The sequence below is a fragment of the Camelus dromedarius genome, chromosome 2, assembly GCF_036321535.1.
Source record: "Camelus dromedarius isolate mCamDro1 chromosome 2, mCamDro1.pat, whole genome shotgun sequence".
Taxonomy (NCBI): Eukaryota; Metazoa; Chordata; class Mammalia; order Artiodactyla; family Camelidae; genus Camelus; species Camelus dromedarius.
The window spans coordinates 26,348,922-26,368,536 of NC_087437.1; the positions used below are offsets into that span (position 1 = coordinate 26,348,922).

Below are 19,615 nucleotides of genomic sequence, written 5' to 3' on the forward strand. Positions count from 1 at the left end.
GAGGGGATAAAAAGGTAGAGAAAGTACAGTTTTTCTCTTCGTTCCTCTCCCTTTCATTGTATTCACCTCAGCCACTTTAACACTCTACTTCCCTTGCTCTTTTCTAATTTCTGCACACCACCCTTTTTTTTTTCCAAGTTTATTAATGTCCTTAGACTTGTTTCTGTGCTACCACGTGAGATCAGACAATGAAGGTCATCTTTGTGGCTCGTTTATAATAGCATAGGCTTGGGGATTTTATCCCTTCAACAAATATTTTCTGAGATCCTCTTATCGGATAGGTACTGTGCTAAGGAGACAGAGCTGAACAAAACAAATGGGCTCATTGCCTTCATGGAGGAGCTTATAGTCCTTGGGGCCAGGCAGGTTAGGTTAGTTGACCAATCACACCAAGTGGTCTACCAGAGGATTCAACTGAAGAACAGGAAGTTAGAGATCCATTCTCAGGAGGGGAGCTGCTTCGAAAGCTCTGGACAGGGTCAGAAAGGATCACTTAGGGCCGCAAAAAATGAGTTCCTCATATCAATTAATGGAACATGGATTTATGGGACAAGGCATTTGTTATGGACCACCTGTATGTGTAACATTTTAGGAAGCCTGACAAAAGGGATCTATAAAAAATATTTCTATGCAGTTGTTCATAACCACTCAATCTAATTTTTAGGTTGAAAATGTCATAACTCAGGTAAGCCACAGTGCATCTTTTATCACTTCCAGACTTAGAATTCACTATCAAAATGATGAGAATCTAGTGTAGTTTCTCAAGTTTACCTGATCTTAAGAATCATCTGAAGCACCTTCAAAAAATATTAATTCTCAAGCCCCTCCCCTGGAAAGCCTGATTCAATAGCTTTGAGGTAGGAATCAGGAATGTTAACAAGGGTCACATGTGACCCACACAAAAAGGCAAGTATGAGAAATACTAGAAGGGATAATATGTAAATTAAGTCCACCCCATGTAGCCAGTTGTAATTTTTCAAACATTTTTTTCTATCAAGAGCATACAGAAACAAAGACTGGTAAAAGATCCCTCAGCTAGTATTAAGGGGAAAATCATAACTTAAAAAAAGAGGAAAAAAATACTTTATTAAAGTATAAAAAGAATTGCAAAAATGCCCAGTTTTCTCTCCTATTCTCCAACAAGCCAGATACTGCTAATATACAGAAATTAAATCATTTCATTCTCCCTTCTCTTAGGATACATACTATAGTAGATGCTTAAATAACATGCAGAATTAGAGGCAATTCTAATTTATCCTAATAAGAGGTATTCACACCAGCATCACATTATAGTCAAATTGTTTAGGCAGGGCTTCCCTAAACCAATTATAATCCAATAATAACATTATTGAAATAAGCAAATCCTGCCTGGACTGATGTAGAGTATACTGAACATTTATACGGTCCCAGTAATACAAAACAGTGCACAAAAGCCCTTACCATGAGCTTTGAGCTTTCAGTGAGGAGGTATATTAATCCTTCCACACCATGTTGGACTGTGTCACTACTCACACTGAGTTTTCCTGAAAAAGAGGGAAAATGAGCAAATAAATTATGTGGCATTTTTTCTTTTATTCAAACTCTTAAGAATAAATATTACCCATTATTCCATGTTTTCAAACATTGCAATAAAAACTAATGAGTTGGTAACAGCCTCTTGTTCATTCTCCACTCCCAGCCAAATGCCTTCAGTATTTCCCACCACATAACCTTTTCTACAAAATGCAGACCCCTGGAGACAATATCAGGGGTACGGTCCTTCTTTGAGAGGGCAGCTGCTTCAAGCCTGGCAGAAAGGTCAATGTCAAAAACCACCCCTCGTCCGTCCCGGGGGTAAAATACCTAAGCAAAAGTACAACATTAGTCTGAACTAATAATAACTAAACACTTGCATATTTATGGTTCACCCATCTATTCTACACACTTGGGTGCATTTAAGCATCATGTCTCTGGCAGATGATACACGTGGGAAAATCAACTTAAAACAAGCTTTAAAAAAAACTCACAATACTTAGAGGACAGCAGGATTTACGCCCTGACTGAAGAGCGCTTCTGGTTTTATTCTGCCACAATGCGAGTAAGACCCTTAGAATCGCAATAACCCTTTCCAGGGCGACAGAGAATGGCCCGCCCTTCCCCACGCAGTTGGCGGGGCTGCGCCTCTCCCCATCTTACTGGCAGCGCCTTCGTAGATCTTGGGGTTCGAGCCTCGTCTCAGGAACTCCACCGCAATTCGCCCAAACTCGGCGACCACTGCAACGGAAGCCAGGAGACCATGAGCGCCAAGCGCTCCTCCGACCCCCTCCCCAGACCGCAGACCACCACCCTCCGCCGCCGCGGCCCCTGACCCGCGCTGTCCACTTGCGGCAGGAAGGCCAGGTGCTCCTTATGCTCCTCCGACAGGTCCAGCAGCATCTTTGCTGGGCCGCTGATCTCACCCGGCAGCGCTGACCCCGCCCTCGCCACTTCCGGGGCCTGTGTCCAAGCGTAAAGAGGATCCGGCGCCTCAGCGTCTCAAGCTTTGGGTTCCGGCCTACCGCCGTCCTCACTCAAACGCGTTCCGCTGTGCATGCTGGGGTCAGAAGACCGAGTTCGCAAGTCAGATGTGGGCGTAACACGCTATGCTCTGTGGAAGATGAAAAATTTAAATATCGACACGCCCGTTTGTGGCGCTTACATTAATAATATAAATAGCTAACTGTGTTAAGCACTATGCCAGGAACGGCTCTTGTATTTAACATATTAACTTATTCACAAGAACCCTGTGAGGTAAGTACCGTTATTGTTACCATTAAAGATAAGGAAACTGAGAGGTTAAGCAACTGAAAGTAACTTTTATAAAGCTATTAGCTTGCACAGAGCTTTTCTATATGCTATCTTACTTGATTTATCTCATTTAATGCGCTCAACTGCCATGATATCGTTCGTACAGATGGGTCGTTTGAACAGCGTGGGTCATCGTTTGTACAGATGAAGAATCGAAGCTCCAAAGATTACGTTACAAGCCAGTGACAGAGCTGGAAGAGGAAGGTCATCCCTTGATCATCTGCTCCAAAACCCATCATTCTACACAGCAGGCTTAAAGCTGAAGATTTGTAACAAGTTCTGTGAGTGATTATAAATTAGGATAAAGATGATGATGAAGATGACAATGACCGATGCTTGCAGGGTTCAGAACAATGTCTTTATTTTTATGTGTTGAGAGCAGTTTGAGAATTTGGTTCCTTTTCAACATGCTCTTCTTACCTTCTCTGGTTCAAATATGAGAGACTACAGAATTGCTGATTGATAGGAATACGACTCTTCAAATCTTACATTCATGGTGGTGGAGGAGGAGGGGTGCGGTGAAAGAGAGAGAGGCAGAGAAAGACTTCACATCTATTGTTATATGTAGGGATCGAGACAACTTTCTATGCTCCAAGTCTCCAAGTGAAAATTGAAAGAGTTTTTCACCTCTGCTCTCTGTGTCAACCTCATCCCTCACATCTGACTGAAATTGAAATAGCCTCTGGGACACAGAAGAGCACAAGTCCTTAAACTTGTTAGCTAGGTCTTGAAGCAGCATTTGCAGAGAGAGCACAATTTTTGCTTAGACTATAAGTTGCAAATCAACAAAAATGGCATTTTCTGAAGAAGTTTTTATTCATACATTATTGAAAAAATGTCCACTATATAAGGAATAAGGAATGCTGGAATGAATTTACAAATAGGTACAATATTATGCCAATCTGATATAGCATTTCTTCCCTGTGATCTCAGGACCTGAAGGGGCGCGGGGCAGTGAAGGTAGGGAACAGGGAGAAATAGAATGGAATGGTCAAGGAAGGGTGGTCAAAAAGCCAAGTTATAACTGGGGGAAACCAGACTGGGAGTTAAAACTCCCTTGTATAGAGTGACTTTCTGTTACCAAATGTCATGTAGTTGTTTAGAGGTAATTACCTGAGTGAAAAATCAAAAGCCTAGATTCCAGATCTGGCTCTGACACTTACTACCTGTAGGGCCTCCAACAAGTTGTTTTTAAATGTTATAAACTTAGCCTCTTCATTTGTAAAGCGGATATTTTAATTATAACTGTCCTTCTGTGCCATGCAGAGCTGCTATGATACTCAGATGAATTAGTAAATTCCTATTAAGAAACTGATTATGATAGTTAGATTAAACGATAAACTAGCATTAAGCAATTGAATGATTTGTAAACAGAAACATTTATATTTTATAGGAGCAGGTTTTATGTGCACAAATCATTGAGAAATCTGTTTGCATGATCATCCTAAAATTCATTCATTTAATTCAACGAATATTTATAGAGCAGTTATTCAAAGGTTCAGGCATATGCTATGCCTTGGCAATTTGGAGAGGAATAAAAAATTGTCCTTGCCCTCTAGGAGATGACAGTAAAATGAAGGAGACAGTTAAGTAATTTCAGTACGGTGTGATGAGTTGTAATCCATGAGAAATCAACAACATCTCCTGGAAGCAAAGAGAAGGTGACAACTAACTTTGATTTCAATAAGATTCAGGCTTAGAATAGATACCTCACAATATCCTGTCTATGCCAATATTAATGCTTTACAACTATATATTACTGTAAGAATATAAGATTTTAAAGTCACTTCATGCTATCTTATTTGTAGGGCTAAAATGAAGAAGGAATAAATACTCTGTATTTTTTCAGGTAATCCTGGCAGGGAACAAGGCTTCATATCAGTCGTCCCCTCACATTCTCTCCTCATCATCCTCTGCCTCATCCACCTTCCTTTTCCCTCACATTTCCCACATTCCTTTCTCCTTAGGCATTCCAGCCCCAGAATCTTTGTACCAAGCCTTCCTTCCTTCCTTCCTTCCTTCTTTCTTTCCTTCCTTCCTTCCTTTTTTCTTGTTTCTTTTGCACTAAGCATTTCTTTGGTTGTGTCTCAATGATACGTGAAATAGTATCATCCCTGCAAAGAAGTGCAGTTCAGTTCAGCATACTGTCAAGGGGAAGGTGGCATGGTGACACCCATCACTCACGTGAACTGCCCTCTCCTGAGTCTGAGGCTGGCACCAAATGCAAGAATTAGCTCCTGAGATTTTTTTTCATTATTTTAGTTAACTTTTTCAATTGGATTATAAAATGCATATAAGAAAATGGTACAGATTTTTTAAAAAATCTATTGAATTTTCTCAAATTGAACACACCTATTAACCCAGATCAAGAAAGAGAAAGTTACTAGTGCCACAAAAATCTCTGCTGTGCCCTCTTCCAGCACTGTCCTCTCTTACCAGCTCTACAATGACCTGATCCTATATACGTGCCACCTTACAACATCTCGTTAGCATCATCTTTGTAGTTTCTTTTGTATTAACCTTATATGTGCTCCAACTCCATTGTATCAAACTAGAAACCTAAAGATATTTTTAATGAGCTTTAGATTTTAGGTGCCTCTGACTATTGTAACAGAATCTGTCTTTAAAATCTTTCTAGCAAATAGCATCAAAAATGTAAAATATTTAAGAAAACATTTGACAAGTGACTTGTAATACCTCTACACTAAAATCTAAAAGACATTGATGAGAGAAACCAAGGAAGACTTACATACATGGAGATATATACCATGGATTGAGAAATATATCATGAATTACAAGATTTATTATTATTAAGATGTCAGTTGTGACCAATCAAAATCCCAACAGGCTTTTTAAATAGAGAATGACAACTTTATTTAATAATCTATTTGTAAATGCAAAGGACTGAGAATAGCCAAAACAAACTAGGAGAAAGAAGAACAAAGTTGCAGTATTCATACTACCTGATTTCAAGACCCACTGTAAAGCTACAGCAAGTAATACAGTGCAGTATTAGTATAAGGAAAAGTGAATAGTTCAGTGGAACAGAATACAAAGTCTGAAAATAGATCTATACATATTATTGTAAATTAATTTCTGACAAAGGTGCTAAGATATTCAATGGGGGAAAGGAAAATCTTTTCAACAACTTGTACTAGAATAATTTGATAAACTGACAAAAAAGAATTTTGACTCTTAACTCCTATCACATACACAAAATTAATTCAGGATAAATTATAGACCTAACATAAGAACTAAAACTGAAACATCTGGAAGAAAACATATGAGAATATTTTCACAACTTTGGGGTAGTCAGAGATTTCTTAGAGAAGAAGCAGAAAGCATGAATCATAAAAGAAAAAAATGATAAGTTTTACTTCATCAAAGTTTAAAACTTTCATTCATCAAAAGACACCAATAATAAAATGAAAAAGAGAGCCATAGACTGGGAAAAAATATTTGCAATACACATATTTGACAAATAACTTGTATCATGAGTATATAAAAATCTCTAATAAACCAGTAATTAAAAGATAAACAACACAGTTTTTTCAATGGGCAAAAGACTTGAATTGACACTTCACCAGAGAAAATGTACAAATGGCCAATAAGCACACAAAAAAGCATTCAAAATTACTAGTCATCAAGGAAATGCAAATTAAAACCACAATGAGATATCACTTCAAACCCATCAGAATAACTAAAAATCAAATGTACTAAAGACACCAAATTTTGGTGATTATGTAAAGCAACCAGAACACTTGCATATCTTTGGTGTAATTATAAAATTGTAATACCACTTTGGAGAACTGTTAGTCAATTTTTTATAATGTTAAATATACATTTACCCTATTATCTAACTATCCCTAGGTGTTTGCACAAAAGAAATGAAAGCATATGTCCAGAAAAAGACCTTTATAATAATGTTTAAGGAAACTTTATTCACAATATCACAAAACTGGAGACAACCCAAATGTACATACATTTGAATAGATGAACTATGGTGTGTCCACACAATGGAATATTACTCAATAGTAAAAAAGATCTGAGGACGATCTGTATGGAGGAGGTACAGATATTAGCATTATTAGACCTGGACTCTAAAGTAGCTATGAAGAAAATGTCCAAAACATTAGATGACAGATGAAGAATTTTGTCAGAGAAGTAGAAACTATTAAAAAAAAAGAAATTAACAAATTAGAAAGCAAATATATAATTAATTAAATTAATTAATAAAAATAAGTTCACTGTAGAAAATGAATAAAACTAGTAAAATTGTTAAAATTATTACAATACTGACTATTCATGACAAAAATAAAAATAGAGAGGCAAAAGATACTAGTATCAGGAATGAAAAAAGGGATATTACTACATAGAGAAAAAAGGAAAGAAAAGAATGTACTACTAATACATGCAACAATGTAGATTAATCTCAAAAGATTAAGTTGAGCAAAATAACCCAGACACGAAAGTGAACAACTGTGTGATTCCTTTGATTGGGAAATGTTATGCATGGAGTTAAAAGATCAGAATAGTGGTTGCTTACAGGGATTAGGATAGACTTAGATAGAAGCTTGAAGGAACTTTCTGGGCTAATGGAAGTGTTGACTTCTTGACCAGAATATTAGTTACATGGATGTATACATTCAAAGCCATTGAATCTTATGTTTAAGATCTTTGCAATTCACTGTATGTAAACTCTACCTCAATTTAAAAAAAATAGAAAGCAATGTTTGAGAAGAAATTCAAAAGATGTCTGAGACCAGTAGTAGACTTAGATGATATTTGTAAGTTTCCTAAGAACTTTCTCCATACAGAATTTTTAAATTAATTTTTTACTACGTACTACATTCACATGGTTTAAAAAACAAACAGCATTTTAAAACAAATCCCAGGAAAGCAAAACAAAAACAAATGCCCTAAATTTTCACTTAGGGTGGTAGGGTCCAAGAAAACATGGTATTAAATATTAAATATTCTGTTGTAGTATTAGAATTATTATTAGAAATTCCAGCATTAGAACTTATTAGAAATATTAGCATTAGAACTAGAGGTTTTATTTGACCAAGTCTTCGCTCAAACTGAGGTTGCCATGACTTTTCAAAGCACAATTTCCGGAAGATTTTCACATGACATCAGGCCTCCTTGGGTAGTCAGGTGAGAAATGCTGTTTTTGGCTAGGGCTGTTGCTATTCTTAACTGCTGAAGCCATCGTTTCTCTTTAAAGGCACTGCAAGAGAAAAGATGTAGTTTACAAGGAGGTCCAATTTTGTCTCCATTTATAGTTGAAATGATGGAAATCTTTAGGTTGATTTTATAGCTGTGGCTAGTTTACCTTGTTATATGAGTTAGGCTGTAAAATAGGAAAAAGGAATCTTTCTAAAACACTCTTCTTTGTGAAGCAGTGGGGATGATGTTTTCCCAAGGCAAGACTAGAAATATAGCACCCACAACTAGAAACAGAAAGCCACTCAGTGTCGTAGAATTCTCTGGTTTGAAACTCTTTTTTTTAATCTGTTCCCCCTCGAACATCCCTATACATCATATAGTCCCTGACCTCTTCTCCCTCTCCTTGTTCCCCACCAAAAACACACTTTTTTCATGGACATGATACTAGATATTTTGATAGACTTTAACTAAAATGCAATGAAACAATGTTTTGTGATAGTTATTCTCTGGCTGTATACTAATAAAAACCTAAATTTGAATGCAATTACTCCTACTTTGTAGGATGCAAATGTGATTTTCTACAGAGGGGTTTTACATTTCCTTGAATGTTGGGGTCCTCCACAATTCTGTCCTTTTGCCTTCCTCTGTGTCTGTACCCTCATCCTGGGAGGCTGTATTTACTAATTGCTTCAACTCTCCTATTCAGGACTCCCAAATCCCAACCTTTCTTAAAAGATGCATGTCTCTAATTATCAAATTAAAATCATTTGATAACTGGAAATCCCACCGATGCTTCCAATTTTCGTGTCTTTTATCTTCTTCCTAAACTTGTCCCCTTCAACATCCTTGCTCTAACATTACTTTGCTTTCTTTGCTATCTTCATCATCTCCAAAGCCGGAAACAAAACTCATCCCCTCTTCTCTATCCACTTCTATGCCCAATTAGTGATCACATTTTGTAGATTATTCCAAACAGATTTCTGCTGCACCTTCTGATTTGTTTTCTTCCCCCCTCAAACACTCCCTTGCTCTGACAGTCCCCAACAAATAAACCCCTTATCAAGAGGAGTTTGGGGAGAGTTACTCCTACATCACAAGTGGGGTTTAATGATAAAACCAAGCCAAGCAGTTTTATTTATTCCCTGTATTCACTTTCTAAGGCTGAGGCAAGCACCCTTATCAACCACAGTGGTGTAAACTTGTGGCAAGAGTCCCCTGCCCCATCCCTGGTACTTTTTATCAAAACAAAACAAAACAAAATAACACAGAGAGCTCTGCTTTTATCAGGAGCACAAGAGCCCATCAGAGGCACCACTGGGGACTGCCATCTCTTCTCAGTCCACTCAGGACTCTCAGCCTTCTCGACCAGTATTCCACATGTGAATTTTCACTCAGCTGACTTCTAAATTACATAAACCTCACTGGAGTCAGACAATAAGCAATAAAGGAGACAGTTTTCTGGATACACCTTGGAAATATTCTTTGATCTGTATAAAGCTTACACTATCTTCTGAGGAATGAGATTCAGTCTGGCCTTAGTCATTGACATCTCTGCACCAGCCACATGCACTCACCAACCCAAACCCACATTATACTTGATCTGAGCTAACTGCAGCAATATACTCTCTTTGAGTCAACCCTCAGAGGGATATTTTCATGAATCTAAAGGTGGAGTTCCTGAGTGATATGTGGTCCAGCAGGTGCTCTCATGTGATGCCAGAGGGGATGTCTGGGGTCCTCATTTGGGAGATTACCCTTCCCTCACAATTAGGAATATCTGATGGACCAACTCTGACCCACTTTCCCTGGGTTATCACCATGAAGGATTAATTAGATTCTTCCCCATCGCCTGGCTAAGATACTAGCTTGATGATGGTGGACCCATCATTAAGCTAGTGCATGTCCTCTCCTCACGTTGGTGTCTTTTCGGCACAAGAGTTGTACTGGTCTTTTAGTGGTAAGTGCTCAGACCACCTGGCTGCCTGACTTGAAGGGCAACTTCAGGTGGACATGGGTGCTTTCATGACTCCTATGAGGTGACATGAGCCAGACTAGAAAGAGCTGTGCAGGGACATGACGCCTCCAGGTCTCCCCATCCCCTCCACAGCCCACCGACAGAGGGACATGGCCAAATTCTGGGAAAGATGCTGTGGAAAGGAGAGAGAACATATGGGAAAGCAGTAGAGTGTGCAAATAGAGGGAGGAGAAAAATGTTGGTAAAAGAGGAAGAATTGGGAAAGAAGATTTGCTAGGAGTACCTGCCAGAAGGAGTGTACATACTGACCCCTGCCCCTTCTATGAGCCTCCCTTCTGCACCAACCTCTTTCTTGAATGAGAAAGTTACCCAGCGGCTCCCCTCTCAACCTTGAAATTTCTTCCCCTTGATAAATCCAATCCTTATGAAATATACCTAGAGAACAGCAGGCTAGTATAACAGCTTGGGAAAGCTATTTGGAAGTGTTTACTGAAGCTAACCCATGACCTAGCAATTCCATTCCTAGGTGCAGAGTCAAGTGAAATGAATGCAAATGTCCACCAAACCTCAAATACAAGAATAATCATATAATTTTATTCAAAATAGCCCCAAATTAGAAACAGTGCAAAGGCCCATCAATAGGAGAATTGATAAATACATTAAGATATAGAATACTACATAGGAATGGCTAATACACAGAAATAAGAAGGATCAATACACACAAAAGCATGAATGAATCTCATAGTCAATGCATTAAGCAAAAAGCCAGACATGAAAGATACCTAACAAAAGTCAAGATACCTGTGAAAGTCAAGAACAGGCAAAACTAAGCTCACTGATAGAGATCAGAATAATGGTTATATCTGGGAGGAGTTACTGACTGGCAAAGGGCATGAAGGAACTTTGGGGGGTTGCTAGAAGTATTTTGCATCTGATCTGAGTGGTGATTACATGGATGTATGCAAATTTAAAATTCAAAAAGCCGTACATAGGATATTAGCATTCCTTATGCATTTAACTATATATTTCACAACTCAGCTTCTCCCCAAAAAGCACTACACACAATAGACATTGGCAGTCTTTCACCCAAAACTATATACATGCTGCTCACCTTAACCACAGATGCTTTTGCACATTTCAATTCTGCATAGCCCTGTACTGGGCAATAATAAACACTTTTGGATGTTTGAAAAATAAACTCATTTTTAATGTGCATCTGTTGATAAAACTAATCAGTATTTCCTTTCTTATGTTTACAACCTGATTTTAAGATGGGTTATATTATTTTTTCAATTAATTATTTTCTGGTCTTTCCCCACAGTTTTATATTATCTCTTTTTATACATTCTAGTCAGAAATACCTCACAGATTACAAAGATTGAAGTTGTTAAACATTTTCTTTATTCTCATGGTGCTAGAGGCTGAATTTTGCCAATTTTAATAGCTCAAATTATTCTCACCACTAGGTGGCAACAACCTAACTGAAAAGTAGAGCTGAAAAAAGATAATTCAGAAAGGCAACTAACACAATCTAGCCTTATTTCTTCTTTCCTTCTCATTATATTGAGTAAGGGGGGAAGCCATAAACCTATATTTCCACTGTAATATTGGCACCCAATAATACCTCATAAATAGTGGATAGACCTGAGAGCTAACCAGAGTTGTGTTTTCAATCAAATCTGATGACCAATATATAAAACTTTATCTTATGAAATGAATGTGCCTGAAAAGTCTACTTCTGACAAATTTGTTATGTCTTTAAACATTATGATGGGTTGCTTTTTAAACTTAAATATTAACATCAGTTCTATTACCCTATCCAGTATGGGTCTCCCACTGCCTGTATATCTTGTCCAGTAAGTGAACTGAAGTCTTTATGATTCCATTTGTCATTAAATTGTTCTTTTCTTTCCTTCTGTTTGCATTACCATCCAGGCCTCCATGACATTTTTGATGTCTCTCTCCCAGATTTCAAGTTTCCCCCTTCTCCTTTTGATTATAATTAACAATTTCTTTTAGTTAAAAAAGAAAGAAAGAGAAAAAAAAGCAGCAGCAGCAAGGGACCTTGTTAATTGATACAACTCTTTTCTCCCTGAAAATTTGAGCAGAGTACTACACGGAATGGCCAATAAAATCAGTTCATTTTGTCCTAGATAGACGGCTAGGATGTGGTCCTTGAAGCTGGGTGCTGATGCACTGGAACACCTGTATTACACTGCTTGACATGGTAGGGCTTCATGGACCATTCTTCCCCTAGGCCTGCCCTACTAAAGGTTTGCCCTTGTTTGTTTAAAGAGAAAGAATTACCTGGCCACAGCTAAGCAGTAGATGGCGTTCTCCCTTGGAGTCATCCCACTGTGCTCTGAGAAAGACGCCAAAGGGGATCTGAGTAGACAGCCGGCCCTGGGTGTTGCATAGTAAAAAGATGGGTGTGAGTAGCCCACTCTTGAAACCGGAGGGAGGGGGACTTGGGGAAGATACGTATTTTTTATAAGCTTTTCTTTATTCCTAGCTGTGGCATTAATTTTCTTCCGATTTTTTTGTTGTTTTCGTATTTCCGAGAATGTATTTGAGTCTACCAGAGGAGGAAACTTGAGTGTTTGTCCTCTTGTGTCCTGCTGTGAAATTGTTAAAAGATTGACAGGTTTCCTGCTCACAGTCTGCTCCCTGAGAGGCAGTAGTTTGCCCACCGTGCCTTCTGAGTCCTTGTTTCCAGCCTTATGCCAGCTTTTGGAGGTCATTTTTGGTTTGGTGAAACCATCCACCATCATCACAGTGTCTCCAACTTTTGCCCCAAAGACCCTTGCTCCACAAAGCTGGCTTTTATTGAGGTTGTGACTCTGAGCTCTGAGTATCCACTGTTTTATTTTAATATAAATCCTCATAGGGACTGAGATTTTCAGAAAGGAAACCGTGGACCACATTTTACTCAGTAAATATAATACGCAGTCTTTCTGCTTGTGTTTGAATGCAATAGCCAGGGGAGTTTGCCCCGCTGCATTTTTGCATTCCAGGCACAGCACGCTGCAGTTGACAAAGGCCTTCAGAATCAGCAGTTGGCCCGCTTCTACGGCTGCATGAATGGGGCATTTAGAGACATCTGCGTGCAGAGCTTCGTGGCACCATGCTCGATAGGGGTGCACACCGACCGCCTCGTTGGGCCGCACACCCTGCTTCAGGGCCCATTCCGTGAGCTCAACGTACCCATAAAAGGCAGCGATGTACAGGGCTACCCTTTTCTGATACCTGAATGAATGAAACAAGCAAGAGTAGGGTGTTTAGAAAGTCAGCAAACAGGCAAATGTAGTTACACTAAATGCCCATGAAACATTCCAGTTAAAATCTTTATTTCCTCCAAACTTTTACCTAAAATGTTTTTAGAAAAGGCACATAGTAATATGCACATAGGTTAACCTGCACAGGTCCTGCTTATTATGCACATTATCCTACTGTGCACACGTAAACACTTCAGACTGGTTTCCTTTGTGGTTGTCTTTCTTTCTATTTTTTTTTTCTTTTTTGGGGTGTAATTAGGTTTGTTTGTTTAATGTAAGCAGGCACTGTGCCACTGAGCTGTAACGTCCCCCCAGAGCGGTCTTCTTTCTTATGAATATCAAATGCGCAAGAAAAATATCAAGCTTTATATTAACTGGGAAAGTATTGGGAGAAATCCAGCACGTTTTAGAAATCTGAATGCTCTGTATGTTTGTTTGCTTTTTTTTCTAACAGTCCTTATTTTCTGGCTTCTCAAAGTCTCCACTGCTATTTTGATCTAAACCACTAGGTTTTCCCCCACCAACACTACCACAGTGCCACCGTCTCCTAACTGGTCTCTCACCTCCTCTTATCCCCCTGCGGCCATTTCCTCAAACAGCGCTTAGCTATCTTTTTATTGCCTAAGTTGGAGGTTGCCTGTGCTCTGTTCCAAACCCTCCAATAGCTTCTCACTGCAGTTGAAATTCTAACTCCTCACCTTGGGCTACAAGGTCTCTCCTCACCTGGACCCTGCCCCACTCCTGCCCCAGTTCCCACCACTCCCCTTCTCTTCTGCTGTCCTGCGGCCATACTGGCCTTCCTACTGTCTCTATCCCTCCAATTCCCCATCAGGCATAGGTTGAATGATTGGTGAAGACTGTTCAGAGAAATAAGATTTAGGGAGTCAAAGCTAGACTGGGTTCTGCCAGATGTTGTCCAGGATCCGCTCGGGCAGGGCTGTCTGACCCCACTGTAGAGACAGAAGCAAGCTAGCCTAGTATCATCCAAATTCTGCTGCATGTAACTAACTCTCCCATCTCTGATTTCATGCTCACCACGCCATCTTCTCACTTATATGTGGTTTCTCATGTAATTTCGCTGTGTGAGGAAGATGGTCTGCCCAGACGTGCAGGTTTCTAGGACCCTCTGACAGTTAGATTATTCACTCATTAGAGTTATACATCACCACACTGGTATTTTGGCTCACATATCAATTTCTTTTGAAATTCGTTAGTGCAAACCAGCATCTCTGAATTTGATAAGATTCCTTGATTTGGGGAGAAGAGCCCCTCCTGGGTGGACTAACTGGTCTCATCCTTAATGTTGTGGGAACTAGAAGTGCTCTTGCTGCTGAGGCTAGTTGATTCTGCCTCCTAGGTGATCTTTTCACAGTCTGTCCTTCACCCCACCTCTGCTGCCTTAAGCCTAGTTCAGGCTGCCATTATCTCTGTCTCCCTGTCTCTGTCTGCTTCTGTTCCTCACACTGCCACCAGAGCCAACATTCTAAAATGCAGACCTCATCATGGCCTTTCTCTATCTTGAATGTCTTCCCAACACTTAAAAGATAAAGTCAAATTCCTTCATATCCCTACAGGGGCTTGCATAAACTGGACTCATCTTATCTTTCCAGCCTCTGGCCACTAGATTCCTCTTCCTCTTCCTCATCTACCATGTAGAGCTTCTCTCAGTTCCTTGAATCCATTTTCTTGTCCCCCAGGGTAAGTTCCATCTTACGTGGCTCCATCTGTTTTGGAACATTTTTATCTTCTCTCTGCCGTTTACCCAAGTACCAACCCTTTAGGTCTAACCTCAATTCCCTTTCTCAGGATGCTTTTCCTGATCCCCTAAGTCTAGTTAGTTGTCCATACTATACATTTCCATGTCATTTTGGACTATGCCCATGTCATAACACTTTTTACACTGACTGGTAACGGCAACGACACCTGACATTTACATCCTGCTTACCATGTGCCAGGAGGCCCTCTAAGTTCCTTATTTTATTAGGTCATTCAATCTCTAAACTCATTCTATGAGATAGGTACTATTATTATTTCTGTTTTATAGGGATGACTACTTGCTTAGGTTTACACAGCTAAACACTGAGAGTGGGGTTCAACTAGGTAGATGGGCACTGGAGTTTGTCCTCCCAAACATTTTGCACTTCTGCTTCTCCAGGAATTGGTTCCTTGTTTTCTGTTTCCCCATGGGACTATAAGCTTGCTGAAGGCAGGGGCCATGTCTTGTTTATTGCTTGCATAATACATAGTATGTGCTAAATAGATATTTGTTGATTGAATGAAAGAATAAAAGGAGCTTTTCATTCTGATCACTTATATTCTCTGAGCTCTTAGATTTTATTTAAAGGTTAAGTGGAGATGGTTATGTGCATGAGCACTAGAGTTAAAATTGTCAGGATCCAAAACCCATTTGTGCCCTTGCTAGCTGTGTGACATTGGGCTGATATCCTAATATCAGTTTCCTTACCTGTTAAACAAGATAACATAGTATCTACCTCATCAAAGTGTTATAAGTATTAGTTAATAGATGTAATACAATTGTCTGCTACAAAGTACTCAATAAATATGCACTATTAAAAGTAACAATGCAACAGCTATTTCTTTGGATTCAGAGCATGAAAAGAGAATTATAACTATCCCCAAATAGAAATTTATTTAAAATAATTGAATATCTTATAAAATTGCAGAAGCTGATTTTCCAGTCTGTCACTTCACAGAGCCCTGGGAGCTCCTGGTTAGTGTGTGGGCTTCTGTAAAGTGTGATTAAATCGCCACAAGGTGGCACTGTTCTAAAATACCACTGAATTAAAAAGGCAATGCCACTTAACACAGTTGGGAAACTGCTGACGGCAGAGAGATGTTTAAATATCCACCTGCTTGTCTGAGCCTATCCTTCTCCACTGCCCCAGCCACACAAGTTACACTCCATGTATGGCAAAAGTGTGAATGTTTGTATTAAATGCAATTTGCAAAGTTACAGGATAGCATAGGAAAAGGCAGCCAATGTTTTCAGCCAATCAGTTAGCAGTAATGGTTTTTAAAATAATTAAATATGAGAATGGCAAGGCACTTATTCTGACGGCTTTTTAAAAAGTGCTATTAAAAGTCTAATATCCAAATCAAACTGAAGTCACCCATTTAGACAGTTAGTGTTTCCTGAGGAAAGTCTACCTGAATTACAATCCATCACCAAAAGCTGTCCGCCGTGGTGGCATCCCTGCTGTCTTACTGCAGCAAATATCTCAATAGCAATGTCTAAGGGGAACTCCTGTGGAACAGCACCCCAGCTGTAGCATGAACTACAAATTCAAGCTCCTTGGAAAGTTTAGTAAAAATTACTTTAATTCATTTAGCATTTGCTTTGTCTCCATACTTGAGTACTGGTCTTTTGTTTGATAAGTAGCGTTGGACTTTAAGTTTTTGTCCAAGAAGACAACCCATCAGAAATTCCTTCCATCCATCCCAGACGTCCAAGCGAAGTGTCATGCCTGTGGGTAACGAGAGGTGGTTATGGTTCCAATCCATCACTGTGGTTTGACAATCATAAAACTGCTAATGATAGCTTTCTCCAAACAGAGGCTTGAGCCAGATGCCAAATGAAAAGTAACCTTGGAATAAAGAGGCAGGGATGCTATCTTTAGCTTAGGCCCGTATTGACATGGAAAAGCCTTTTAGCCTCTGTGCATTTTCGTTTTCTTGTCCGCACCATGAGGGCATGCAAAGCTGAACTTCATTCTGTAGCTATTTTAAAATAATCCTATGGCCAGGGTGATCTGAACGTCACCATGAAAACAAAGGCTGTGATGTTGGAAGAGGAAACTAAAGAAACTGAGGCAGGACACACAGGCTTCCTGGGCCTTTAGCTTACGAGTGGGCTGTGGGGGGAGTTGAATGATCCTTTTGCTCGGTCCTTCGCAAAATAGGAGCCATTCTGTGTTACGAACATAAAAGTGATATGTTCATTGCTGCTGGAGGATTTACCACTTGCGCCTCAAAAGTCTAGGCTCTCCTGATTCTGTGACTGCATTCCCTTTGTCCTTCAGGCTGGTGTTTTCCCGGCATCTTTCCTCAGCCTTCTGCTCTTCTCCCCTACACGGTCTCTCAGGATGAAACCCGGTCTTCTCCCCATCTGGTCCTCCCTGACCTCTCTCATGTCTAGCCGGCCTCTCTCTCTTCCAGCCACTCTGACCATTTGCCTGTCCTTTAGGCACACCAAATCCACTCCCATTTGAGGCCTTTTATCATTTCTTTTGCTTCAAAGGGTCTTTATCCAGATTTCCTCAGGGCAGGGTCCTTCTTCCTCAGCTTTCACTTCACGCACCATGTCCTCACAGAGGACAGTCTCGGCCGCCACAGCTAAAGCCACCTCTGCCACCACTCCCTCCTCCCCTCCAAGACCCTTGATGACATGGCCTTATTCTAACTTCTTCATAGCCTCTCATCAGTACTTGAAATTGTTTTACTTGTTTGGAGATTTTTTTCATGACCTATTAAAAGGGAAGCACCTTCAGGTCTCACTACCCCTCCTGGCACATGCTTGTTGCCTGACTAACAGGCAACCTGGCTTCATTGGTCCCCCGTGTACCACTCACTCCCAAGTCCAAACCCCAGCCCAGGCCTCTGCTCCAGCTCCAGGTTCCCTCGATGGGGAAATCTCCATCCAAGTGACCCCACTAGGACCCCACTGCCTTGAAAGACAGCTCGCCATCTTTCATCCCCAACCCGCTTTTCCTCCTGCATTCTGTGTCTTAGTTTGTGACCCCACCACCTTCCTTGCTACCAAAGTTAGAAACCTGGGGGTTGCTTCTCCAGCCTTCCTTTTTCTCATGCCTCCTACAGCTATACAAATGCTAAGGCCTGGCAAGTTTATTTCATAAATGTTGAAGAACTCTGTTACTCTGTTTCCTCACCTTTGCATCAACCACCCCGCCCTATTTCAGGCCTAAACAATCTCTCACTTAAATCTACTTTGAGAAGCTTCCGGCAGCCCGCCCAACCCCGCCCTGCCATCTTTATTCAGGTCTCTGTTCAAATGTTGTCTCCTCTTCTGGCTAACTATCTACAATAGCCCCTCCCCACCTTCCCACATCACTCTCTATTCCCTTATCCTGCTTTCTTTTACTTCAGAGCTTTTAGTTCTATTTAAAATTTGGTGTTTTTCTTCTTACCTGATGAAGTTTGCCTTCCCTACTGAAATGCAAGCTTCAAGAGAGTAGGAACCTTGCCACTATCGCTCACAGTGCTTACATTCCCAGATGGTGCCTGGCTCATGATGAGTGCTCGGTAAGTACTTGCTGAATAAAGTTCCACCCTAATCCTCAAACCTGTTCTGGCCATGTGTTGCCCTCCTAACCCTTAGCAGCCCAGCAGGTTGGCCTGCCCTTCTGTGTGTACCCCATGTTGTTTTCTGGCCTTGGATTTCTTCTTTTGCCGTCCCTTCTGACTCCTTCCCCACACCCTCCGACCAGTGCAACCCTGATGCGTCACAACCCTGATGCCACCCTGGCCTCACCCTCTCCAGGAAGCCCTCCTTGACTATACCAGCTTCTCAACTCTCCAAATAGGTTAAAGGACTGCTCAACTGGTTGCCATACTGTACTTTGAAACTCTATTACTGAATATACACAACTTTGGTATGCATGCAACATTGGTTTGCCATGACTCAGCCTTATTTCATGACACTTTTCATTTCCCCCTCTACTGATAACCAATTTTGTTTCTCTACATTTCTCAATTTGAATTCATAAAACTAATGCTTGATAATAATAATAATAATGGAGTGTGAATAGCTAATATTCCTTGGGTGCTTATTATATGCTCTGCATTGTTCTAAGTAATTTACCTGAATAAGCTAATTTAAAATTCACAACAACCCTAGGTGATGGGTTGTATTTTTTTCTCCATTTGACAGCTAAGGAAACTGAGGCACTGTAAGATGAAGTAACTTGCCCAGGTTTTACATAACCAGTAAGCAGTGGAGCTAAAAGTTAGAGCTGGGCAAGCTGGCTCCTGTGCCCATGTTCCTGTCCTCTATGTTCTACTTGTCTCCAAACGGCAATCTAACTAGCTCAGCTCTGAGAGCTGATGTCACTGGGCAGCCTACGGATTGGCTGCCTTTGAATCAATATGCTGGTCCTAGCAGTCACATGCCAAAGTTGTGATAGGATAGTGGTGACATGGCCTATCCACACATATCCCCAGGCTCAGACAGGTCATAATAAATACTTGCAGGTGAGAAGAAGAGAAGGAAGAAATGAAGGAAGGAGGGAGGAAGAAGGAAGAGTGGGAGGGAGGAGGGATATTATAACAGCAGTAATCTTAGAGTCACAGGTTGCTGAAGATAAAAAGATCCTAAAGGACCCGCCCACTCTGT

At 40.3% G+C, this 19,615-nt stretch overlaps 2 protein-coding genes across 5 annotated transcripts in view; both read right to left on the reverse strand.

The window, feature by feature from the left end:
- COMMD2 (COMM domain containing 2) overlaps window positions 1-2,474 on the reverse strand; it is a 49,501-nt gene extending 47,027 nt beyond the window's left edge. For all 4 annotated transcript variants that reach the window (XM_064491890.1, XM_031449149.2, XM_031449143.2 and 1 more), the window contains exons 1-3: window positions 2,349-2,474; window positions 2,176-2,253; window positions 1,441-1,523 (exon numbers count right to left, since the gene is read on the reverse strand). In XM_064491890.1, coding sequence (XP_064347960.1) covers window positions 1,441-1,523; window positions 2,176-2,253; window positions 2,349-2,415 — 228 coding nt within the window. In that variant the 5' untranslated portion in view covers window positions 2,416-2,474. The remainder of the gene's footprint in view (window positions 1-1,440; window positions 1,524-2,175; window positions 2,254-2,348) is intronic.
- A 3,247-nt stretch (window positions 2,475-5,721) lies between these two features.
- ANKUB1 (ankyrin repeat and ubiquitin domain containing 1) overlaps window positions 5,722-19,615 on the reverse strand; it is a 31,448-nt gene continuing 17,554 nt past the window's right edge. The window contains exons 4-6 of the mRNA XM_031449163.2: window positions 16,616-16,730; window positions 12,278-13,216; window positions 5,722-8,056 (exon numbers count right to left, since the gene is read on the reverse strand). Coding sequence (XP_031305023.1) covers window positions 7,927-8,056; window positions 12,278-13,216; window positions 16,616-16,730 — 1,184 coding nt within the window. The 3' untranslated portion in view covers window positions 5,722-7,926. The remainder of the gene's footprint in view (window positions 8,057-12,277; window positions 13,217-16,615; window positions 16,731-19,615) is intronic.